The 21,953-nt window shown below is 36.1% G+C and overlaps 2 protein-coding genes across 4 annotated transcripts in view; both read right to left on the reverse strand.

Moving 5' to 3' along the window:
- The window catches only part of LOC123271923 (general odorant-binding protein 56h-like), a 28,998-nt gene extending 16,086 nt beyond the window's left edge, over positions 1 to 12,912 (reverse strand). Inside the window, exons 1-5 of one of the 3 annotated variants that reach the window (XM_044738475.1) lie at positions 12,757 to 12,912; positions 4,350 to 4,520; positions 4,149 to 4,254; positions 520 to 578; positions 91 to 319 (exon numbers count right to left, since the gene is read on the reverse strand). In XM_044738475.1, the coding sequence (XP_044594410.1) occupies positions 287 to 319; positions 520 to 578; positions 4,149 to 4,254; positions 4,350 to 4,520; positions 12,757 to 12,804 (417 nt within the window). In that variant the 5' untranslated portion in view covers positions 12,805 to 12,912 and the 3' untranslated portion in view covers positions 91 to 286. Of the gene's footprint in view, positions 1 to 90; positions 320 to 519; positions 579 to 3,040; positions 3,136 to 4,148; positions 4,255 to 4,349; positions 4,521 to 12,756 lie in introns of those variants that run through there. The other 2 variants (XM_044738481.1, XM_044738479.1) reach the window with 2 other exon arrangements.
- A 5,138-nt stretch (positions 12,913 to 18,050) lies between these two features.
- LOC123271913 lies at positions 18,051 to 18,901 on the reverse strand. The gene is made up of 2 exons (XM_044738463.1): positions 18,638 to 18,901; positions 18,051 to 18,541 (listed from the first exon to the last, which is right to left on the reverse strand). The coding sequence occupies exons 1-2, from the start codon at positions 18,861 to 18,863 to the stop codon at positions 18,216 to 18,218; spliced, it is 552 nt and encodes a 183-aa protein (XP_044594398.1). The 5' UTR covers positions 18,864 to 18,901; the 3' UTR covers positions 18,051 to 18,215.
- Between the last annotated feature and the right edge of the window lie 3,052 nt (positions 18,902 to 21,953).

Consider the following 21,953-nt stretch of genomic DNA (forward strand, 5'->3'; position numbering starts at 1 on the left):
CATTGCTTATAGATAAATGTTCTACTTTGTTATGATCTTTACTCAGAAATAGACGAATGTGACATTATTCGTTTAAAAAAAAAATAACTATTTTCTGCTGATAGTGTTTGTTTATTAGTTTACTATTTTATTAATTTCCATCCAACATGTTTGATTGTAACATTATACCAATTCATGTTATTATTATTACCATTTTATTACATAATATCATAATATTCAATTCGGTCGATTGCCAGGAGCGTGAGTCATCTTTATACAATATCTAAGTGATCAGAAATCCTCAATTTTATTCCGGCCGAGGCGGAGGAGGAGGTATCATCTATACAACAATGTTCGATGAAGATTATTCATTATTATATAATTACAATGATAATTATAATTATTACCATTATTAATAAATAAGCATGAAGGTTACGTTAGTAGAAGTGAGCATTGAGTTTTTTATTTTTATTCATAATAATATAGCAATTGTGATTAGTATCATTGTTCATTACACATCATTATGGTTATTAGTGTTACCTTATTATCACGCAGACATTTGAAAACGAGATAAGCTGTTTCACAGTCATCGCTTCCTTCTGTAATCAAAATTTGTTCAGAAAATAGAATGATATAAATTGATTACATAAATTTTGAAGTAAAATATCAAATACCAAACGTATTAAAATTTAAATTTGAAAAAAAATTGTATAGTATTAAAAAGTCGACAAATTAAATTAAAACGGCAATACGAATAATATTTAAGTCAATGTATTGATTGAATAACAATGATTGATAATGAATATCTCATACCTTATTTTTTAACGCTTTGATTAAATAATAGATTAAAAAGTATTGGAAATAATGAAATTTGAATTATTTATAATATTTTTTAATAATTTTAACATCTTTAAATTCTTTCACTCATCGAGAACTAACATTTTAAATTGTTTTGAATTCTTTTTTCTAACCAAAAAAAAACATTTTTTAGGTTTGTTTAAATTATTAACTTCCCGCTAAGAAAATCGAAGATTTTCAAAAATCGGGAAGTTATTGTTTTCACCCCGTTTTGCAAAAATCGAATTTTCATCAGATCTCGACGTTTGAAGGTCACAGGAAACTTCCCTGACTATCCCCGCGAGGTTGTCACTATGTCTGTATGTATGTATGTCTGTATGTATGCATGTATGTATGCATGTATATATGTATGTATGTATGTATGCATGCATGTGTGTGTTTTTTTTGTTTTTTTTTTTTTTTTGTGGGGGGGGGAATCCTTTTTACGGATTCTAGGCATAGCTGTTTGGCCTGGATATGTGGCGACTCGACGCAGCGTCATACTAAAACTCGACAGTAACGCCCCTACCCACTAAACCCTAAACCCCTTTTCCTTCTTTCCTCTAATCCCTCATGGAAACCGCCGTCAGGCATTACTTCGTGAAGGGAGGATCTAGCTACTGCTCTTCCTTCTGGTGGCTAAGGTGTTAACTACCTTCCTTCTATCTTCTGCTATTTGCTCTTTTTCTTTCGGTGGAACGCAAGTCTTTAAGGACTTCTGTTGCAAACGTGTTGGTAGCGTTCCAGACAGCTTCGAATGACAGCATTGCTGCTACTATTGTCTCTGGTTGGATTTTCCTCTTCAGGATATTCTCCAGCTCATCTCGCTGTGGGTAAAAACGTGGGCACTCAAAGAAAACGTGCTCTGCATCTTCATTGACTCCTGAGCAGGACGGGCACTCCGGGGAATCATCATGCTTGAAGCGGTGGAGATACGCCCGGAAACAGCCGTGTCCTGATAACATCTGTGTAAGATAATAGTTGACCTCACCGTGACTCCGGTTTAGCCAAACGTTGATCCTTGGTATGAGACGATGCGTCCACCTACCCTTCACTGTGGCATCCCACTGTAGTTGCCATCTACTTATGCTCCTCTGCCGCTCTTCTGTTCCAAGCTCCTCAGCGCTTAGTGTGGTCGACTTCTTTTGTTGGTAAAGGATCCGTCTTTCCTCAGCTAAGACTCTGAGAGGCAAAGTTCCGGAGATGACACACACTGCTTCCATAGATATTGTGCGGAAGGCACTTGCTACTCTTAAGGCACTCAGACGGTAGACTGGTCCAGCCTTTCTCCATGATTCTTGCTTTTCTAGTGCGTCCGCCCAGATAGATATTCCGTAAGTGAGCACTGATGTGACTACAGATGATAGTAGTAGTCTTCTGCTCTGCTTTGGGCCTCCGACGTTTGGCATCAGTTGTGCTAAGCTAGCTACCACTGCTGATGCTTTTGCACTCACGTGTTCGACTTGCTGCTTAAAGTTGAGTCGGGCATCAAGCATCACTCCCAGATATCGGATATATGGTTGTGATGTGATTTCTTGTTCTCCGACTTTCAGTTTTATGGTCTCTATCACTTTTCTGCTGGTAATAAGCACAGCCTCAGTCTTCTGTTTAGCCAGTTGTAGATTCATTGAATCCATCCATCGGTTAACTTTCTCAAAGGTGATACCGAACATGTGGTTTATCTCATCTAGGTGTTTCGCAACGATTACGACAGCTACATCGTCTGCATATGCAACAAGCTTGACACTTCTTGGAAGAGTCAGTCTCAGCAGGCCATCATACATGACATTCCACAGAAGTGGACCCAGAACAGAACCCTGGGGTACACCTCCGGTAATACCGTACTCTTTTGGACCATTTTTCGTGTCGTATCTCAGGATTCTGTCCGTGAAGTAGCTAGCCACTATCCTACGTAGGTATCCTGGTACGTTTTTCTCTTCCAAGGCTTGCATAATGCAGTCCCAGTCCCAGTGTGTGTGTGTGTGTGTGTGTGTGTGTGTGTGTGTGTGTGTGTGAATGTATGTGTGTGTGTGTTTGTGTGTGTGTGTTTGTGTGTGTGTGTGTGTGTGTGTGTGTGTGTGTGTGTGTGTGTGTGTGTGTGTGTGTGTGTGTGTGTGTGTGTGTGTGTGTGTGTGTGTGTGTGTGTGTGTGTGTGTGTGTGTGTGTGTGTGTGTGTAAGTATGTGAATCGCCTATAACTTTTGAATGACTGAATCGATTGGACCCAACCAAACGGCCTTCTAAAGAGTTCCCTCAAACTTAGATTTCCTGAGAATTTGAACCGATTCGGACCGATAGAATTTGAGAAATTTTGAAAAACCTAAAAAAAAATAAGAAAAAATCATTTTTGAAAGTGGTTTTTTTGGAATAACTTTTAAACGGCTCGACCGATCAACTCCTAAAACTAATCCGCCAACCGCGTAAAAATCGGTTCATTTATTCAAAAGTTATTGCAGTTTAAAATTTTGAAAAATTGTGTTTTATCAAACTTCTATCAAACCTTTAAGCTCAAAGAGCTCAAAAGCATGAAAAGTTATCTCTTAAAGCTCAAAGAGCTCAAAATAACACATAAATAGTATTTTTGAGCTCGGGGAGCTCAAAAACATCATTAGTGAAATTTTAAGCATCTAGGTATGAAATGAGCGGGAAGTTGCACGGATGGCCTTCAGGGTCTACCGTTTTTCTAATTTTTTTAAATTCTTCATCAACTTTGAAAATTAAATTACCGTATTAAAGCTTATATATATATATATATATATATATATATTCTTTTTTTGATAAAATGAATACTAAGTTGAAAAACTATTTTTTGACTAAAAAGTTACAAAAAATTTTTTAATAAAAAAATTGTTTAAAAAAAAACAACACAAAAAAATTTAATTTCAAAAAATTATAAAACAAAAAAAAATTTCATTGAAAAAAATGTAGCGCCATCTATTGACAGTACATTCAACTATGTTGAAAAGCTATGGAAGGTTCCATATATTGAGAGTCTGTTTAAAAAACATGACAGCATTTGAATTGCTTACATTTATGTAATTGAGTGGACATAGCTTTCGGCTATCGGAAGTTTGGTGCAACGAGCAAAGCGTGTACGCTCTCACACGAATCTCGAAAAACCTTATCGATTTAACTCATATATAAATAAATGAATCAACTTACATACTTGGGACATTATTTCGTACAATATCGTGATAAAAAAAAAAAAAAAAAAAAAAAAAAAAAAAATGATGATCTTTTGATTTGAGGATAAGTAAATGTAAAAATTTAGAATTGAATAATATTATATCTTTACGAATAGCAATCATTATTTAATAAAAAAATGAAACTTACTCTTTTCACTGCACTTCGACAAAACTTCAACATTTTTTTCACGCTCCAGAAAATCAGCCGGAATCATCTCGATGGCTTTATCTTTGTTGATATTTCCATCAACCATCTTAATCAAATCAAATAAAAAAATTGAATGAATTAAATTAAATTATTCTGTGATCACAAAATGTGATTTGATGTTTAAAAAATTCATATACGTACGACACCCATTTCTCTGCTCATACAAGCATGGAAACATTTTATTTTTTGACTAGGCTCTCCCTCGGGCATTATGAAGATATCTTTCTTGGCAGATTCATCGAGTCCCGATTCTGTGATACATTTCTTCATCATTTCTGCACGTTCTGGTTCTGATGGCATCTTGCCAAGTACCTTCATTATCGATCAATAATATTGACAATAAGCAATAACATATAATATATCTATATAATTGTTTAAGACCTAATTGATGAATTGAAAAATTACTAATATTATTGATGGCAAGACTGGTATATTAATAAAAAATTTTAATTTAATAATTAAAAGATTAAAGTGCAAAGTTTGAATAAACATGTGAGTATTTTATATAAAAAATGTAACATTTGATAAGTTTATCTCCTTATTTAAAAATAACACCGGCCACAAAAAAAAAAAAAAGTAGAATGTACTTTGGACTGGACCTACCTACCGACATGTATTTCGACCCGCTGAATCCGAATTTCAAGTCTGATTGGCCCGGTCACCCTCCAGTCTTCACGGAGAAAAAAGTATTGCTATTGTAGCGATCTAGTGGATCGTGAACGTAGTATTGTGATTAGCTCAAAACAGTATTGTCATTTTCACAATATTATAACCTGATATACTCAATACTTCGGATTCTTATATTCACTTGCCGTGATATGTGAATATGTCAAAACGTATTGTGATCATAAAGAAACGTTTCCTTACTACGGCGAAACGGATCGTGATTATCACGATCCACGACGCCTTCAACGCCACCACGCATAACCAAGTTTGAAACTTACGAGTGGATTTGTTAACAATTTTGGTGATGAAATAGTGATAATTACATAAATTAGTGAATTAATAATAATAGTGATATAGATGATTGGGTTGTTGATAAATTACTTGAGTGAAATCTTGAAAAACTTGTGTCGATTTTTGAAGGCTAGTAAAGAAATAAATCTTCCTACGTTAACTGTGTTAATGCTGTGTCCGTGGTTATTGTATATAATTCTACTGCGTTGATAAGGAAAAACAATGTACATTATATATTTTATTAAATAAATAAAATTTTTGTTTTCATAAAAGTCTTTTTTAGCATAAATGATTTGATCCTATACTGTTTTATACAAAAATATGTTATTGTATGAAATATGTACAGTAATAAAGAAGTAAAAATTCCATTAAAAATTTTTTTCTTATGAATACTTCGATAATACAAATTTCTAAACTAATAATAATAATATTTGTAAAAATTCATATGAGATAAATTCCAACAGTACTGCTGTCAGTCATTATTTAAACATTTTTAAACCTAACCCAATTCTTGACTGTCATAATCTACACAAAAATTTTTAACTAATCAAGCTACAAAAGGAATTTGTATTTATGTTAATAACAATAATATACCAAAAAAATAATAATCTGCAATAAAATATAATTAATATTTAATTCAAGACAACTAATCATCTATAAACCATAGCAATATAGACACTCGATATCCGAATCCATGTGGATCGTGATAATCACGATCCACTAGATTGGGCATTTGCGCATCTAAAGTATAGTCATGCGGGGATCGTGATCATCGCTTTACTGTATTGTGGTAATAGTAATACTTTTTTCTCCGTGTTAAGTAAAATGCAAAAAATCTCAAAAAAAAGACAAAAAATTGCAAAAAACTGCAGTCACAACAATGAAAAAATTTTTGTGGACCCGGTTCACGTATGATTTTTATGTATTTTAATTTACTGAATCTAACTCTAAAATTTAATTAGCCCGGTGAGCCGTCCAAATTTGAAAAAATAACGAAAAACCCAAAAAAATTGCAAAAAATCATGAAAAATTGAAGTTTTCGAAATAAAAATTTTTTTGGACTCAGATTGAGTATGATTTTCATGTCTTTTGTTCCACTGAATTTGAATCTAAAGTTTTCTTGCCCCGTTAACGTTTTAAAATTAAAAATAATCTCAAAAAACCAAAAAAATCAGGAAAATTGCAGTTACAAATACTGAAAATATGAAAAATTTTAATTTCTATAAAAAATGACGTATAACTAGAATAAAGAGACCGATTTTCTCGAATTCCGAAATGTTTTTCGTTGGTATCGAACTCTTTTGTTCTCAAACGATCTACGCAGTGGATTTTTCTTCCGTTTTTTATTATTTCTTGGTGTATCCCTTTTAAGTATCCAGTGTACTACTACTATTGTTTCCAGTATTTGAAAGAAAAATTTTCTGCGATAAATGATGCAAAATTAAAAGAAAGAATTTTCGATGGATCCCGAATCTGAACTATTTCAGGATGCAAATTTTATAGGGAAAATGAACGAGACGGAGAGAGCAGCTTGGGTAAATTTTAAAAATGTGTCTCAAAACTTTTTAGGAAATCAAAAAAGTGAAAACTACAGGACGTTAGTGGAAAATTGGTGACAAATTATAAAAATTTAGGTTTCTTAATAAACCTCAAACTACACTTCATGGATTCTCTAATTGACCAGTTTCCTGAAAATCTTAGAGACTACAATGAAGAACAGGAAGAATGATTCCATCAAGGCATAAGTGAAATGGAGACTAGATATCAAGGAAATTGGAATATTAATACGATGGCAGATTTTTGCTGGATACTTAAAAGGGATACACCAAAAGATAATATAAAACGTAAGGAAAATCCACTGCGTAGATCGTTTGAGAACAAAAGAATTCGATACCAACGAAGAACATTTTGAAATTCGAGAAAATCGTTCTCTTTATTCTATAGAATAAACTATACTTATACGTCATTTTTTAGAGACATTACAATTTTTCATATTTTCTGATTCTTAACTTGTATTTTATGCGTGAAAAAAAAACAAGAAAAGTATTTTGTTCAATTCTTAACTAATTTCACAATTAATCAATTATTTCATTTTTTACAATTTTTACTAGTTTTTTAAAAATTATTCTGTGTGTAAAAATAAACGTAAAATCTTTAAATATTTCATTCTCGTCTGTGAGTTTTTGGATACATGCATGCGGGTCGCTAGACTCAAGTACCTACTTTTATGACTCTGTCCGTTGAGGTCATATCAATGCAGCCTCTTGTTCTTTTCGTAACCCGAGCGCTCATCTGGTTCGATTTAAAATATTTTCCGTTTTAATTATATCTGAGATATTTCGTATTTTTCTACCATAGGTTTGTATACTATTTTTCTGTCTGACAGAGGCGGAAAGCGGCAATTTCGTTTAGCGTAGCGGGCCGAAAGTTGCCACTTTCCGTCTGGAGGGCAGAAAAAATCGTTTTCAAATATGAGTGTCGGAAACTAGGCCGATGTCAGTGTCAGAAACTACAGCACGAAAAATTTTGAGTGTCAGAAACTGGGGCTTCAAACATCATTTTTTGAAATGTTAATTTAAATTATTAATTCGCTTCAAATATCTATTTTGATCCTATTACCGTTTGTAGAAATCTTAAACTTGTTAATAATATAAAACATTATTTATTCTAATAAAATTTTATATGAGTTATGATAGTATAACCTTAATTGTCACTCTTAAAGTATCAGTAACTGGGCTCTTTACCTTATACAAAATGAAAATAATAGTTCTAACGTAAATGATAATGTGCCCGCTTGACAAAAAATAATAAACCTTACATTTATCCTAATACTCCTGATTCTCTATTTTACTAATTGACTATATCTGTCTCAATCTCTCGTAGCCTACCCCTGATTAAAAATACTCATCAAAGAGTATTGAAAATCATGAAATTTGAGTTGTTTTCAATAATCCTAATTCTTTTTTTATGTATTTATAAATATACAGTTTACATGAAGCGACTGTTTATTTTTTCAATACTTTTCAACAAGTATTTTTAATCAGGGACTCTTCAGAAGTTTCACTTCTACCGTGTGTGACTTGCACACACACACATTTTTTTTTTTTTTTTCCTTAGGGGGGAGAATCCTTTTTACGGATTCTAGGCATAGCTGTTTGACCTGGATATGTGGCGACTCGACGCAGCGTCATACTAAAACTCGACGCTGACGCCCCTACCCACTAAACCCTAAACCCCTTTCTCTTCTATCCTCTGATCCCCCATGGTACCACCGTAAGGCATTTCTTCGCGGGGGGGAGGAATTAGCTGCCGCTCTTCGTTCTGGTGGCTAAGATGTTATTTCTTCTTTCTAGATTCTGTCTTTCGCTCTTTTCCTCTCAATGGATCGCAACTCTGTAAGCACTTTTGTAGCAAAAGTGCTTGTGGCGTTCCAGGCAGCTTCTAACGACAACATTGCTTCTACTATTGACTCTGGTTGGGTTCTCTTTTTCAGAATCTTCTCTAACTCATCGTGCTGTTGGTTGAAACGTGGACACACAAAGAAAACATGATCCGCATCTTCATTGACCCCTGGACAGGACGGGCACTCTGGGGTATCATCGTGCTTAAAGCGGTGAAGATACTTCCGGTAAAATCCGTGTCCTGATAACATCTGCGTTAAATAATAGTTGATCTCACCGTGACTCCGGTTGAACCACACATCAATCCGAGGTATGAGACTGTACGTCCACCGACCTTTCTCTGCAGCATTCCACTCCTGTTGCCATCTTGCGATGCTGTGTTGCCGTTCTTCCCTTCTAAGTTCTTCAGGGCTCAGTGTGGTTGACCTTTTTCGTTGATATAGGTTCCGTCTTTCCTCAGCTAGGACTCTGAGAGGCAGAGTACCGGAAATAACACACACTGCTTCCTCTGATATCGTGCGGAAGGCGCTAGCTACTCGTAGGGCACTCAGTCGATATACTGGTCCAGCCTTTCTCCATGATTCTTGCGTCTTTAGTGCGTCGGCCCAAATGGATATTCCGTAAGTGAGCACCGATGTGACTACTGATGACAATAATAGCCTCTTGCTCTGCTTTGGGCCTCCGACGTTCGGCTTAGTCGTGCGAGACTAGCCCTCACTACTGACGCTTTGGCACTGACATGTTCCACTTGCTGCTTGAAGTTGAGTCGGGCATCAAGCATCACTCCCAAATATCGGATATAAGGTTGTGATGTGATTTCTTGTTCGCCGACTTTCAGCTTAATGGTCTCTATCACTTTTCTGCTGGTAATAAGCACTGCCTCAGTCTTGTGTTGCGCCAGTTGCAGGTTCACTGCGTCCATCCACCGGTTAACGCGCTCAAAAGTAAGATCGAACATATGGTTTATCTTGTCAAGGTGTTTGGCAATGATCACTACGGCTACGTCATCTGTATATGCTACGATTTTGACGTTTCTTGGCAGAGTTAGTCTTAATAGACCGTCATACATAATATTCCACAGGAGCGGGCCTAGAACTGAACCTTGTGGTACATCTCCAGTAATATCATACTCCCTCGGACCGTTCTTCGTGTCATACTTCAGGACCCTGTTTTAAAAGTAGCTTGCTACGATCTTAAGAAGGTATTCTGGTACATTCTTCTCTTGGAGGGCCTGCATGATGTATTCCCAATCGGCGGAGTTGAAGGCGTTTCTGATGTCTAGAGTCTCCTCGTAGCTCTGATTCGGCAGTTGACCCAGCTGATCCGGACTTTACCGCTTCCTGCCAATATCTTCCGCGCTGCAGCTGCTGCTAGTGTCATAACAGCTGTCTGAGTACCTCTGTAGGCCTTACGAATCTTAATTGTCCCTAGTGGTATCTCGCAGGTTTCTCTGATTACCGTTCGCAAGGCGGCCTGAATATCCTCCTTGGTTGTGGTATCGTCAAGATCTCGGATTTCCACGTCTTCCTGTGGTTCTTTGCAGATTACCTTCACGTCTTCTTGGAGGATGCCCGCGATGGTCTTCTGTAAGGCTTGGCCTCGGTCAGTGCTCTTCCTCGAAAGCGTAATCAGCAAGCTCCCGGTCCTAGTTATTTGGATCTTATCCACTGTAGTACAGACTTATTCGCTTTATTCGCTTTATTCGCTTCAGTATCTCAGCATACTTTGCCGTCTCTGCTGGGCGGATGATCAGTGCGTCCAGCCTGATCTGTTTGCGCGGTTTTTCCGCTTAGGCTCTGGCCTGGTCTCCTTCGGCGGTTGCTTCTGGAGCTTTTCTTTTGCTTGCTCTCTCTTGGACTTCCTTGACTGGACTTTTTGGCACTCATTCACCTCCTTTTTTCCGCCGTTCTGTGTTACCGCGTTTTCCGGAGGACTTGGTTTAAGGTCCTTCTTCTTCTTAGTACGGCTGGTCATTGAGTCTGGGGAATTTCGCTCCTTCCTTTTCCCAGGCCTGATATCAGTTCCAGTTTCCTCTCCGTCTTCGACAACTGACTCGACGTCACCCTCGCTACCTGTGTCCATCTCTTCGACAAACGTGTCGGCTTTTGCAGGTGAAACTACTGTCGCACTCGTCTTCATCACGACATTACCGTGTTGCTGTTGGATGTCCTGCCACTCTTTGTCCAGTTTCTTGAACCTTCTCAGGGCACTGCAAATGTTCGTCGACTTCGACTTGATCTCCTTGTGGACATTTTGCTTGGTTTGGAGAAAGTCCTCCAGTCCACTGACTAGCTTCTCCAGATGTACCAGAACATCTGTCCTCTTCATCTTTGCACTAAGTAGCAGTGCGTCTTGCTGGGCATGTGGCCCGTTTTCACTCTTGTTTGTTTCCTGTGAATTACTCATACTTTTTGATTTACCAGCGCATCATACGGAGTGGAGCGGGTTGCCATAACTAGGAACGGGTGTACCCTCGGAGATAGTACTCCTACCCCAGTTCCCTGAGGCCTAGCCGACATTTAGCCAGTCCCGGAATACACGGACGGACTAAACTCGCTCGGAGCGGTGAAGATTCCGATCTCTAACACTCACTGCGTACTTTTTGATCAAGGCCCGAAGTGGCTGGCTCCTGATCCACTGCTGCAACTTACACCTCGGCAGAGCAAGCTCACATCAGCCGTGGCCTGCATCGTCGGAAACTACGATACAGGTTCCGGTCACTCCCAGTGGATTACAGCAGAGAATGATCGTCTTGCTAGGTCAGTTAGTGTGACCAACCCATTACAGGGGAGTTTTGTCCACGGGAGCTTATTTTGTTTGGTTATTTTGCTTGGCTCCTATCCCCTGTACCTCATCAACTAAGAGATTAAGTGTCATCCAAGGACAGCGAGCATCCTCCCATCCGCTCGGGGAGACGCGTCCGGTAGCAGTTTCTCCTCAGCCCCGAATGTGTGTGTGTGTGTGTGTGTGTGTGTGTGTGTGTGTGTGTGTGTGTGTGTGTGTGTATGTATGTAAACCTCTTATAACTTTTGAACGGCTCGGCCGATCAGATCGAAATAGGTGGCGATCCAAAGAGTATCATTGCCATTAAATTTCGTAAAAATTTGAATCGATTCGTTTGCTAGATTTTGAGAAATCTCAAAAATAAAATTTTCAAAAAATCGTTTTCTTGGAATAACTTCTAAACGGCTTTATCGATCAATTCCAAAAACTAATCAGCTCTTAAGCTCAAAAAACTATGTCGATTGCCACCAGTCCCTTAAAAATCGGTTGATTCGTTCGAGAGTTATCGAAAACGAAAAACTTCGAAAAAAGTGTTTTTTTCACATAACTTCGAGATTTCTTTTTGGATCATTTTTGACGAAATAGAATAATTATTAGAGCCCAAAAAATCACGTCGATCACCACCAAGAATGTGAAAATTGGTTGATTCGTTCGAGAGTTATCATTGTCGAAAAAATTCGGAAAAAGTGAATTTTTCAAATTTCTTTAAGATTTTCGGTTCGATCAGTTTGTGTTCAAAAGTATATCATAGATTCTGAAAAAGTGCGTGGTATACTGCCAACCACGTGAAAATCGATTCATTCATTTAGAAATTATTGCAGTTTGAAAATTCAAAAAATACTGTTTTATTAAACTCCTATCAGCATACAAGAGCTATTTCTTTGAGCTCGGAGAGCTCAAAATAATATACGAATTTTATTTTTGAGCTCGAATAGCTCAGAAACGTCATAAGTGCAATTTCAAGCGTTTAGGTATGGAATTGGCGGGAAGTTGCAGGGATGGCTTTTCGGGTCAATCGTTTTCCAGATTTTTTCTGCTACAAGATGCAACAAAATTGACAGCGAGTTTTTTACAAAATTAATAAATTTTTCAATTTTAGCAAACAATTTTTTTATAATAAAAATATAATAGAAGTAAAAAGCGAATTTAATGAAGTAATTTTCATTTTCTGTGCGAATATTTTTCGAAATTCTTAAAGCCCCAAGGCTTTCGAAAAAGATAAAATTAACACATAATTTTTAGTAAGTGAAAGCGCAAGAATTCTCAAGTCGTGTTTACAATAAAAACGTGCAATTTTTTTACTCATTCAAAAGAATGAATAACTGTTTCAGAGTAATGTAATGTCTCGATTAATTAAAAAAAGTTAATTGTATTGATGATAAATTAAAACAAATATTTACACTTACCCCAACAGCAAGAGCACAAGCAAAAAGCACTAAAGTAGCAGCACGCATTATTCTGAAAGATTTACAATATTTGTTCAAAGTACGTTTGGGAAAACGACGTCCGAGATGTGAAATAATTTACCTTATATACCTGACATAGATTAATTACCTGCTAAGACTCGGCATAAAACATAATTGACATGTACGTAATTTCATTGTTGAGTATTTTTATCTTTGAAATTTTTTTAATTTATTCGCGCTCATTTTTACGAGGATCAAGATCGGAGGAGTTGGAAGGTGACGAACGTATATATGCAACACAATTATTTATTTATTTATTTATTTATTTATTGCCTGAAATCATACATAATGATGGATGATGAACTTTTATTTTATGAATTATACTTGCTGAAAATTACTTACTTCCCTCGGTCATTTTATGAGCAATAAACAATTTCCGAACTCACACGAAGTATTTTATATTAAATAGAAGGAAGTATCCTAGACTAGTAGGATGTTATATTATACACGTTATTGTTGTACTTATAATAGTCGATAATTAAATTTTTTATCCTTGATTCATATAGTATAATGTTGAGTCAAAAATAATTATTAAGTATAATAACCTTAAATTTATTATAGTTTTGATCGGATACTTTGCTACATTAATGCTGTATTATAATAAATATAAATATTTATATAATTTATAGTCGATTATGTTTTTATAATTTTAGTTTGCAGAGGTTTTTTTTTACTAAAATAACTTATTCCTAAAATAATCACAAAAATGTTCCATAATAGTCACAAAAATGTCCCAAAAGAGTCACCAAAATGTCCCAAAATAGTCACAAAAATGTCCCAAAACAGTCACAAAAATGTTCAAAAATTGGCATAAAACTATTCCGAAATAATTATATAATTAATTTAAAATAGTGAAGTGTTCTAAAAGTCATAAATGTGTCCTAAAATAATCACAAAAATTTTCCAAAATAGTCACAAAAATATTCCAAAATAGTCACAAACATGTCCCAAAAGACTCACAAAAATGTCCCAAAAGACTCACAAAAATGTCCCAAAATAGTCCCTAACATGTCCTAAAATAGTCACAAATATGTTCCAAAGTAGTCACAAACATATCCCAAAATAGTCACAAAAATGTCCCAAAAGAGTCACAAAAATGTCCCAAAATAGTCCCTAACATGTCCTAAAATAGTCACAAATATGTTCCAAAGTAGTCACAAAAATGTCCCAAAATAGTTACAAAATGTTCCGATATAGTCACAAATATGTCCCAAAATAGTCACAAAAATGAGTTGAAAAAATGACGTGAGTTTGAAAATAATTTTTTATGAGAGTTTAAAAATGCTTAACTCTTATATTTTGGATTTTTCATCCGGTGACACAAAAATGTCACAAAATAGTCTCAAATTGTGTCAATTTTGGAGCTCCCCGCTTGGGATATTTTTGTGACATCTTTTTTTACACGGGAAACTATTTGATTATCTTGATTCAAAAATTGATTATCTTTTGGAATTAAGGACGTTCCGAGAAAAAACCGTTTTCTTACAATATCGTTCAATTCTTCAATACACATACTTTTAAGTGTCCTTAATACGTAGGGATTTTTTTTTAATAGTTCTTACGGTACTAAATTTCGAAATATTAGCGATTAAAAATCGTATATTTAACATCTATTCCCTATGCTGATCGACGTTCAAGCAAACGATTTATTAAATATCAATCGCACTTTTCTTAGGATTGCTTTAAAAAACTGAGAATCATTAATTGAAGATATAACAAATATTTTTTATCAAAAATAACATAAACGAGCGGTATTAATTTTTTTATAAAAAATGTTTGAAGTTGGTGACTTTCGATATTTTACGTGAGTGAAAGTAAGTGAGCCTGTAAAGAGAGGCAGCGCTAATGCGCGAGAAATAAACCAATAGCCATAACTTATGGCCCCTATGGGTGTCTTTTTCTTGTCTAGAAACGTCCTTAAAACGAGTTTGAGTGAAAAAAAAATTTTATACCGACAAATCAAGAGTATATATTATTGAAAATATTAGTAAACTTCACAAATAGACATGTTGAAAATTTAACAACTGAGGATTTGAAAATGGCTTAGCGGATCGTGAACCAAAAACTAAACGTCTACATTCTATCTAAAGAATATCTATCAGAAAATAATGCAAGATATACTAATCTGAGCTTAGTCCAGCAAAAAACTTAGTAAACTTTAACGAACCCAATTTCAGACATACTTAATTTTAGCCTCTGAAATTTCAGAAAAATAATATTTTAATTTACATTTTCTGCATATTATTAGATAAGTTTCTTCATTTTATATCTAATAATTTTCTTTATTCAAAATAGAAAAAAATTAGGAAAACGGTTGACCTTGAAGGCCATCCCTGCAACTTCCCGCTCATTCCATACCTGGGCGCTTAAAATTGCATTTACGACGTTTTTGAGCTCTTGGAGCTCAAAAATACAATTTATATGTTGTTTTGAGCTCAAAAAGATAACTTTTCTATGCTTTTGAGCTCTGCAGGCTCAAAAGTTTGATAGAAGTTTGAGTTTTCAAACCGCAATAACTTTTGAATGAATGAACCGATTTTTACGCGGTTAATGGCATTCGACGCAGTTTTTTAAGCTTTATAAAAAAATTTTAAGTTCAAATTGATCAAACTAGAAATTTTGGAGTAATTCCGAAAAAATACTTTTTTGGGTTTTCTTTCCTGCACGATATCTCTCGAACGAATCAACCGATTTTGACCGGATTAGCGACGATCGACGTAGTTTTTCAAGGTTAAAAGCTAGTTTTTAAAGTTGATCGATAAAGCTGTTCAGAAGTTATTCCAAAAAAACCACTTTTAAAAATTTTTTTTTTACAGTTTTTTTTAGATTTTCCGAAATCTATCGATCCGAATCGGTCCAAATTGTATCCAAAACCTAAGTTTGGACAAGCCCTTTCGAATGGCGCCAACCGCAATCGAATCGGTCAAGTCATTCAAAAGTTATGAAAGGTTTACATACATACATACACACACACACACACACACACACACACACACACACACACACACACACACGCACGCACATGTTGACACAGGACGAACTGAATGATATTCCACCTGTCACGGAAGAAGAACTGATGGAAGCTTGTAACCGCATCGGGAATAATAAAGCACCGGGATTGGACGGAATCCCTAATATTGCCTTGAAAACATCTATTAAAGCAGCGCCAGCGTTATTCCTCGACGTCTACAACATCTGCTTGAAGGAAGGGATTTTTCCTCGGAAGTGGAAACAACAACGGCTGGTACTACTTCCTAAAGGGAAAAAGCCACCGGAAGAACCGTCATCTTATCGTCCACTCTGCATGCTGGATACAGCCGGTAAGATACTAGAACGTATAATCCACCAAAGGATAGAAGCAGTTGTCGATCCACTCTTGGCAGACAATCAGTACGGATTTCGGAAAGGACGATCAACCCTGGACACGACCAACCTGGTTGTCGGTATAGCCAAAGACGCAATCGCCGGTACCAGATGGAAGGGGGGAACGAAGAAATATTGCCTGGTGGCAACTTTAGACATAAAAAATGCCTTCAACTCCGCCAACTGGGATTGCATCATGCAAGCCCTTCAAGAGATGAACGTACCAAGATACCTACGAAGGATAGTCGCTAGCTACTTCACAGATAGAGTCCTGAGATATGACACGAAGAATGGTCCAAAGGAGTATGATGTTACTGGAGGTGTACCGCAGGGTTCTGTTCTCGGTCCACTTCTCTGGAATGTCATGTACAACGGATTGCTGAGACTGAAACTACCAAGAAATGTCAAACTGGTAGCATACGCGGACGACGTAGCCGTAGTAATCGTTGCCAAGCATCTTGATGAGATAAAACATATGTTCGCTATCACCTTTGAGCGAATTAACCAGTGGATGGACACAGTAAATCTACAACCGGCTAAACAGAAGACCAAGGATGTACTTATCACTAGCAGAAAAGTGGTGGAAACGATCAATCTAAACGTCGGAGACCAAGAAATCACATCCCAACCATTCATTCGATATCTAGGAGTGATGCTCGATGCCCGACTTAACTTCAAACAACAAGTTGAACACGTGACCGCCAAAGCATCAGCAGTAGTAGCTAACCTAGTACGATTGATGCCCAACATCGGTGGCCCGAAGCAGACAAGGAGGTCATTGCTATCATCAGTAGTTACATCGGTCCTCACATATGGTATATCCATTTGGGCCGACGCACTTGAGATCCAAGAATCATGGAGGAAAGCATAGTCCGAAAGCATGGTCCAGTTTACCGACTGAGCGCGCTAAGAGTAGCCAGCGCCTTTCGAACAATATCAGAGGAAGCAGTGTGTGTCATTTCCGGAACTTTGCCGCTCAGAGTCCTAGCTGAGGAAAGACGGAACCTTTACCAACGAAAGAGGACAACCACACTAAGTGCCGAGGAACTCAGAGCTAAAGAACGGCAGAACAGCATCGCACGATGGCAATCGCAGTGGGACGCCGCGACAACAGGGAGATGGACACACTGTCTCATACCGAAGATCGATGTTTGGCTAAACCGAAGTCATGGCGAGGTTAATTACTATCTGACGCAGTTGTTGTCAGGACATGGATGTTTTCGGACGTATCTTCACCGCTTCAAGCATGATGATTCACCGGAGTGCCCGTCCTGCCCAGGAATCAATAAAGACGCGGAGCACGTTTTCTTTGACTGCCCACGATTTTACCCACAGCGAGATAAGCTGGAGATGATCCTAAAGAAGAAAAGCCAACCAAAGACAATAGTAGAAGCAATGTTGTCATCAAGAGCCTCCTGGAACGCCATCAGCACATTTGCAACAGAAGTCCTCATAGACTTGCGTTCCATCGAAAGAAGAAGAGCAAATGACAACAACTAGAAGAAAGGTAAAATAACACCTTAGCTACCAGAAGAAAGAGCAGTAGCTAGATCCTCCCCTCACGAAGTAATGCCTAACGGCGGTTTCCATGAGGGATTAGGGGAAAGAGGAAAAGGGGTTTAGGGTTTAGTGGGTAGGGGCGCTAGCGTCGAGTTTTAGTATGACACTGCGTCGAGTCGCCACATATCCAGGCCAAACAACTATGCCTAGAATCCGTAAAAAGGATTCCCCCCCCCCTTAAAACAAAAAAAAAACACACGCACACACACACACACACACATACATACATACATACAGACATAGTGACACCCTCGCGAAGATGGTGACACCTTCGTGTCGGGCTTGCTGGGTCTCGCATCGGGCGCCTCCCCAGGTGGCGTATAGGGGAATACCCGGCATATCTGCACGTCAGATGCGTCGGGTACCGAGGAAATAGAATACTCGGGGTGGACCAAAACCTAGCAAAAGATGATATGAAAATGACAGATCAATTTCAAACATCGTCTAACATCGTCTAATATCGTCAAACATCAATTTCAAACACGATTAACATGCGGATATTCATTAGAATCATAGATACTTCCTCCAGATAGATCCACAGGAAATATCGGCATCGTGTTAAGAGTGTCTGACAAATAATCGTAATGTTTATTGTAGTATGGTAAGGACTGCCCATCGCTTATCGGTGAAGCGTATTGAATCGGAGTGTTGGCCCAATTTTTATCACCTGCCGATTGATTGGATATTTGTGGGACTTCATATTGATTCCAACTGAAGTTCGTTGTTGATGCGATTGGTGACTCAAGCGTTTGTGGATTTTTATTATGCAGATTAATGGATTGATTTCTTGTTGACAGTTCCACTAAACAATTAAATAAGTAATTATCTTAATAATAATTATCAATTGTAAGAGTGCATAAAAAATATTAAAAAAAAACTATTTTTAATAGCAATTTACCTTGATTGTCCTGATACGTTATTGTATGAGGTTTAGCATTCGATAAATCCTGATTATGTTGTGATGTTATCGTATGGGGTTTTACGTTTGATTCGTTTTGTTTTTTCTCAGATGAGACCGAATGAAATTTGTTGCTGGTATTAATGGTTGTTTTCATGGCATTAGGTGTACTTACAGATATTTTTTTTTTTTTATATTTCCTTTTATTCTCAAGAATTCTATTCATTTTTTTCGTAAATTCTGTATCAGAGACTTTATTCTCAAACTTATTATTTATCCACTCTAAAAAAAAAAATTTATTAGACCTAAAAACATAAAATGTATACTAAAAAATATAAAATTATTTTATTTTTGTTTATTTACCAAATAATCCCTTGAATACGTCAGAATCAATTGCTGGATATTCTCCTCGTTTACCTTTGGCACTATAGTTAGACATACTCGATCCATAAATGTTGAGAAGTGTTTCTCTAATCATAATTTTCCAGTCCTTTTTGTTGATTGCTTCTGTTTCAATCAAAGCAGCACGAGCTCGAGACAAGTATATACCTGTATTTGGAGACAATTCAAACTGCAATTGATAATTTTAATGTTAGTAATGTAAGTATTGGGAAAATAAATTAAAAAATTATTAGTAAGTATAACTTTTTCATTGTCTTTCCCTTCTTCGGTAAACTGATCAGGAATCTAAAAATTAAAAATCGATATTTATTTATATATTAAAAATAATATTCATTTAGTTTATTATAATAATTTTTAATTATTGGGTATACCGAAACTATTTTATCTGAAAGAACATCCATTCGAGTTTGATTCGCGTACTTCCTTTTCATCGCTTTCAAAAGCTGCTCTTGAAAGTTAATATCTCTAGGTGTAACTGAAAAATATTATCATTAACTAAAACAATACTGTAATTTAATTAATTGATTTAAATTTTTATTATTTTTTGGATTTGTAAATAAATCTGTTGTTCAACTTGTTTTGAAAAAAAAAACTAGTTGTAGACAAACAAACATTCTTCATTCATATTGCTTTTCCAAGTTTTCCTCGAATTTTGCAAAACTTGACATCTCAAAAAGTTATGATGAATATTTTATTTAAATTTTTCGCCAATTATACCCTCTAAATTAATATTTTGTTGATAGAAAATTATTTTGGCTGCAAAATTTAGTATATTTACTTTTGCCTAGTTCAATTCTAGACAAAACACCGGCGTCATCCCCATCAGAGTTCTCCATATCTGAGCTGTCATTTGATTTATCAATTAGACCTTTGTCACTTGACTTATTATTTAAACCTTTGTCACTTTCATAATTTTCTTTGTTTTTTGTAGAATCAGGTTGCTTGTGCGGATAAAATTCATCTTGAACAGTCTTGGCATCTGAGTTTATCTTAGATGAACTTGATCTGCACATGCTAGAAGAAACGTTTATTCTGGGAGGTGACTTTTGGTTTGTAGATATTAAATCTTGTGGCATCGGGCGAGAAACAATAATTGGTGGAGGAGAAATACTCGGTGTTACTGGAGAGAGAGGCATTCTGCCAGGATGTTGAAGTACTGATGGATTGTAATGAATGTCAGGTGAATTTAGTTGTACATGCTGATTGTTATATGGAAAATAAGGTGGTTGTATGTGTTGAAGACTTGAAATTGGACTCGATGGTGGTGAGCAATGTGAAATTGTTTTATTTTTTTTAAATATTGACTCTTCAGAGCTTATTTTCAAGTCAATTTTCCTTTTATTAGTGTTTTTTAAGCTGTTCAACAACTTTTTACTTTTAGCAGCAGCTTTTTCATCATCAACAACATTTTTTGAAAAAATCTTTTTGGTACGATCATGCAGTTGACCTTCACTAGTTACAATTTCTTTTTCGTTAATAAATATTTATTAAATCCTATGATGTTTAATAAGCTTTATTAACAGTTAATAAAGGTTATTAAACATAAGCAAATCTTTCTATCAGTGTAGAATTGATAAGAAATATTTATTTTTAATATCGTCGGACTTAGCGGTCCTAAATCGGTTCTCTCGATCAGCAGTAGGACCTCAGGGTCTAATGTAGGCGCTAGTCGGACTACTGGGCTCTACATGGGCTCTATTCCGGTCTACTGGGCCTTAAGCGAGTTCTATTCTGAACTAGGGGGAGCAATGTCAGCTTTAAATTTCGACTCGAGACGTTGCCAAATGTTCTGACGCCATTTAAATGTAGGTTACTTAAAAATTTTTCTTTATACCTCGGTCGAAAGTACGCATCTTTTGCACCTATTTCGAGGCAGAAAGTTAAAGATTCGTGCATTGGTAAAGCTACACATTCGCCCTCTATAAAAGCTGGAGCATAAAATGCTTTCGTTGCCGCGACTGACATTAGTCATTTGTTACTAACTATGTTTTGTTTACGCTGATCATTTACGATTGATGGTACAATACAACTTGGTTATATTTCTTTCTTTCTTTTATTTACATAAAATATTTCATGTATAGATAAAGATATAACTGCCGTAAGAGTGAGTAGATCATCCGATGTAACTTATAACCAGGTTGTACTGTACTAAGATTCAGTTTGACAGTGACGTGTGTAAAATGGATCAACTTTATGTAATTAATGAATTATTTAGAAAAATTTACGCAGTAACAACAATTTAATTTGATTTTTATTAATTATTGTTAATTTTCAGATAATATGCTCGTTTTTTTTTTTATTTTTAACCGAGAATAATCTTTATTATGTTTTTTGAATTCAAGAAATTTCAGTTTTATTTAATCTAAAAATGTTCCAAAAAAAATGTTTGATAATTATTTTTTATTTAATTTTACATTAAAATTTTTTTATTTGATGCCTGCCCTCCCCCCCCCCCCCCGACCAGCAGCACTCGCTTCGCTCGTGCCGCAAATGTTGGGGGCAGGCATAAATTTTTTTTTTGATACAGTACATTAAATATTTTACGTACTCTCGACCAGATATAAAGAAAAATAGTATACACTACACGGGCAGAAGTTTGAGAGCTCTGAACTTCGCGCCGTGATGCGCAGTGCATCATGGCGCGCAGTGCAGAAATCTCGAACTTTCTGCCCTAATAGTGTAATATACTATTTCTTGATTTTATAATTATAATTTCTTCATAAATTCCACGGCAACCTATATATTTTATTGCAAAAAATGAAATCTGAATATTTCGAAAACCTTATTTTGAGTTTTTTTTACCCCATCTAATCGGTGGTTAATGCCATAATTCGAGAAAGTTATTAAGGTCTGACTTTCTCGTAAGACTCGGAAAAAATACTAACATTTTTAGAAATTTTTTTTTTTCAAAAAT

This window comes from Cotesia glomerata, linkage group LG9 (genome assembly GCF_020080835.1).
Source record: "Cotesia glomerata isolate CgM1 linkage group LG9, MPM_Cglom_v2.3, whole genome shotgun sequence".
NCBI lineage: Eukaryota > Metazoa > Arthropoda > Insecta > Hymenoptera > Braconidae > Cotesia > Cotesia glomerata.

Excerpts from the sequence above, each read along its gene's own strand:
- LOC123271913 (XM_044738463.1), bottom strand. The coding sequence starts at position 18,863 with ATGAATAGAATTCTTGAGAATAAAAGGAAATATAAAAAAAAAAAAATA. Across the intron at positions 18,542-18,637 it reads AACGTATCAGGACAATCAAG|TGGAACTGTCAACAAGAAAT; the intron begins GTAAATTGCTAT and ends TTAATTGTTTAG.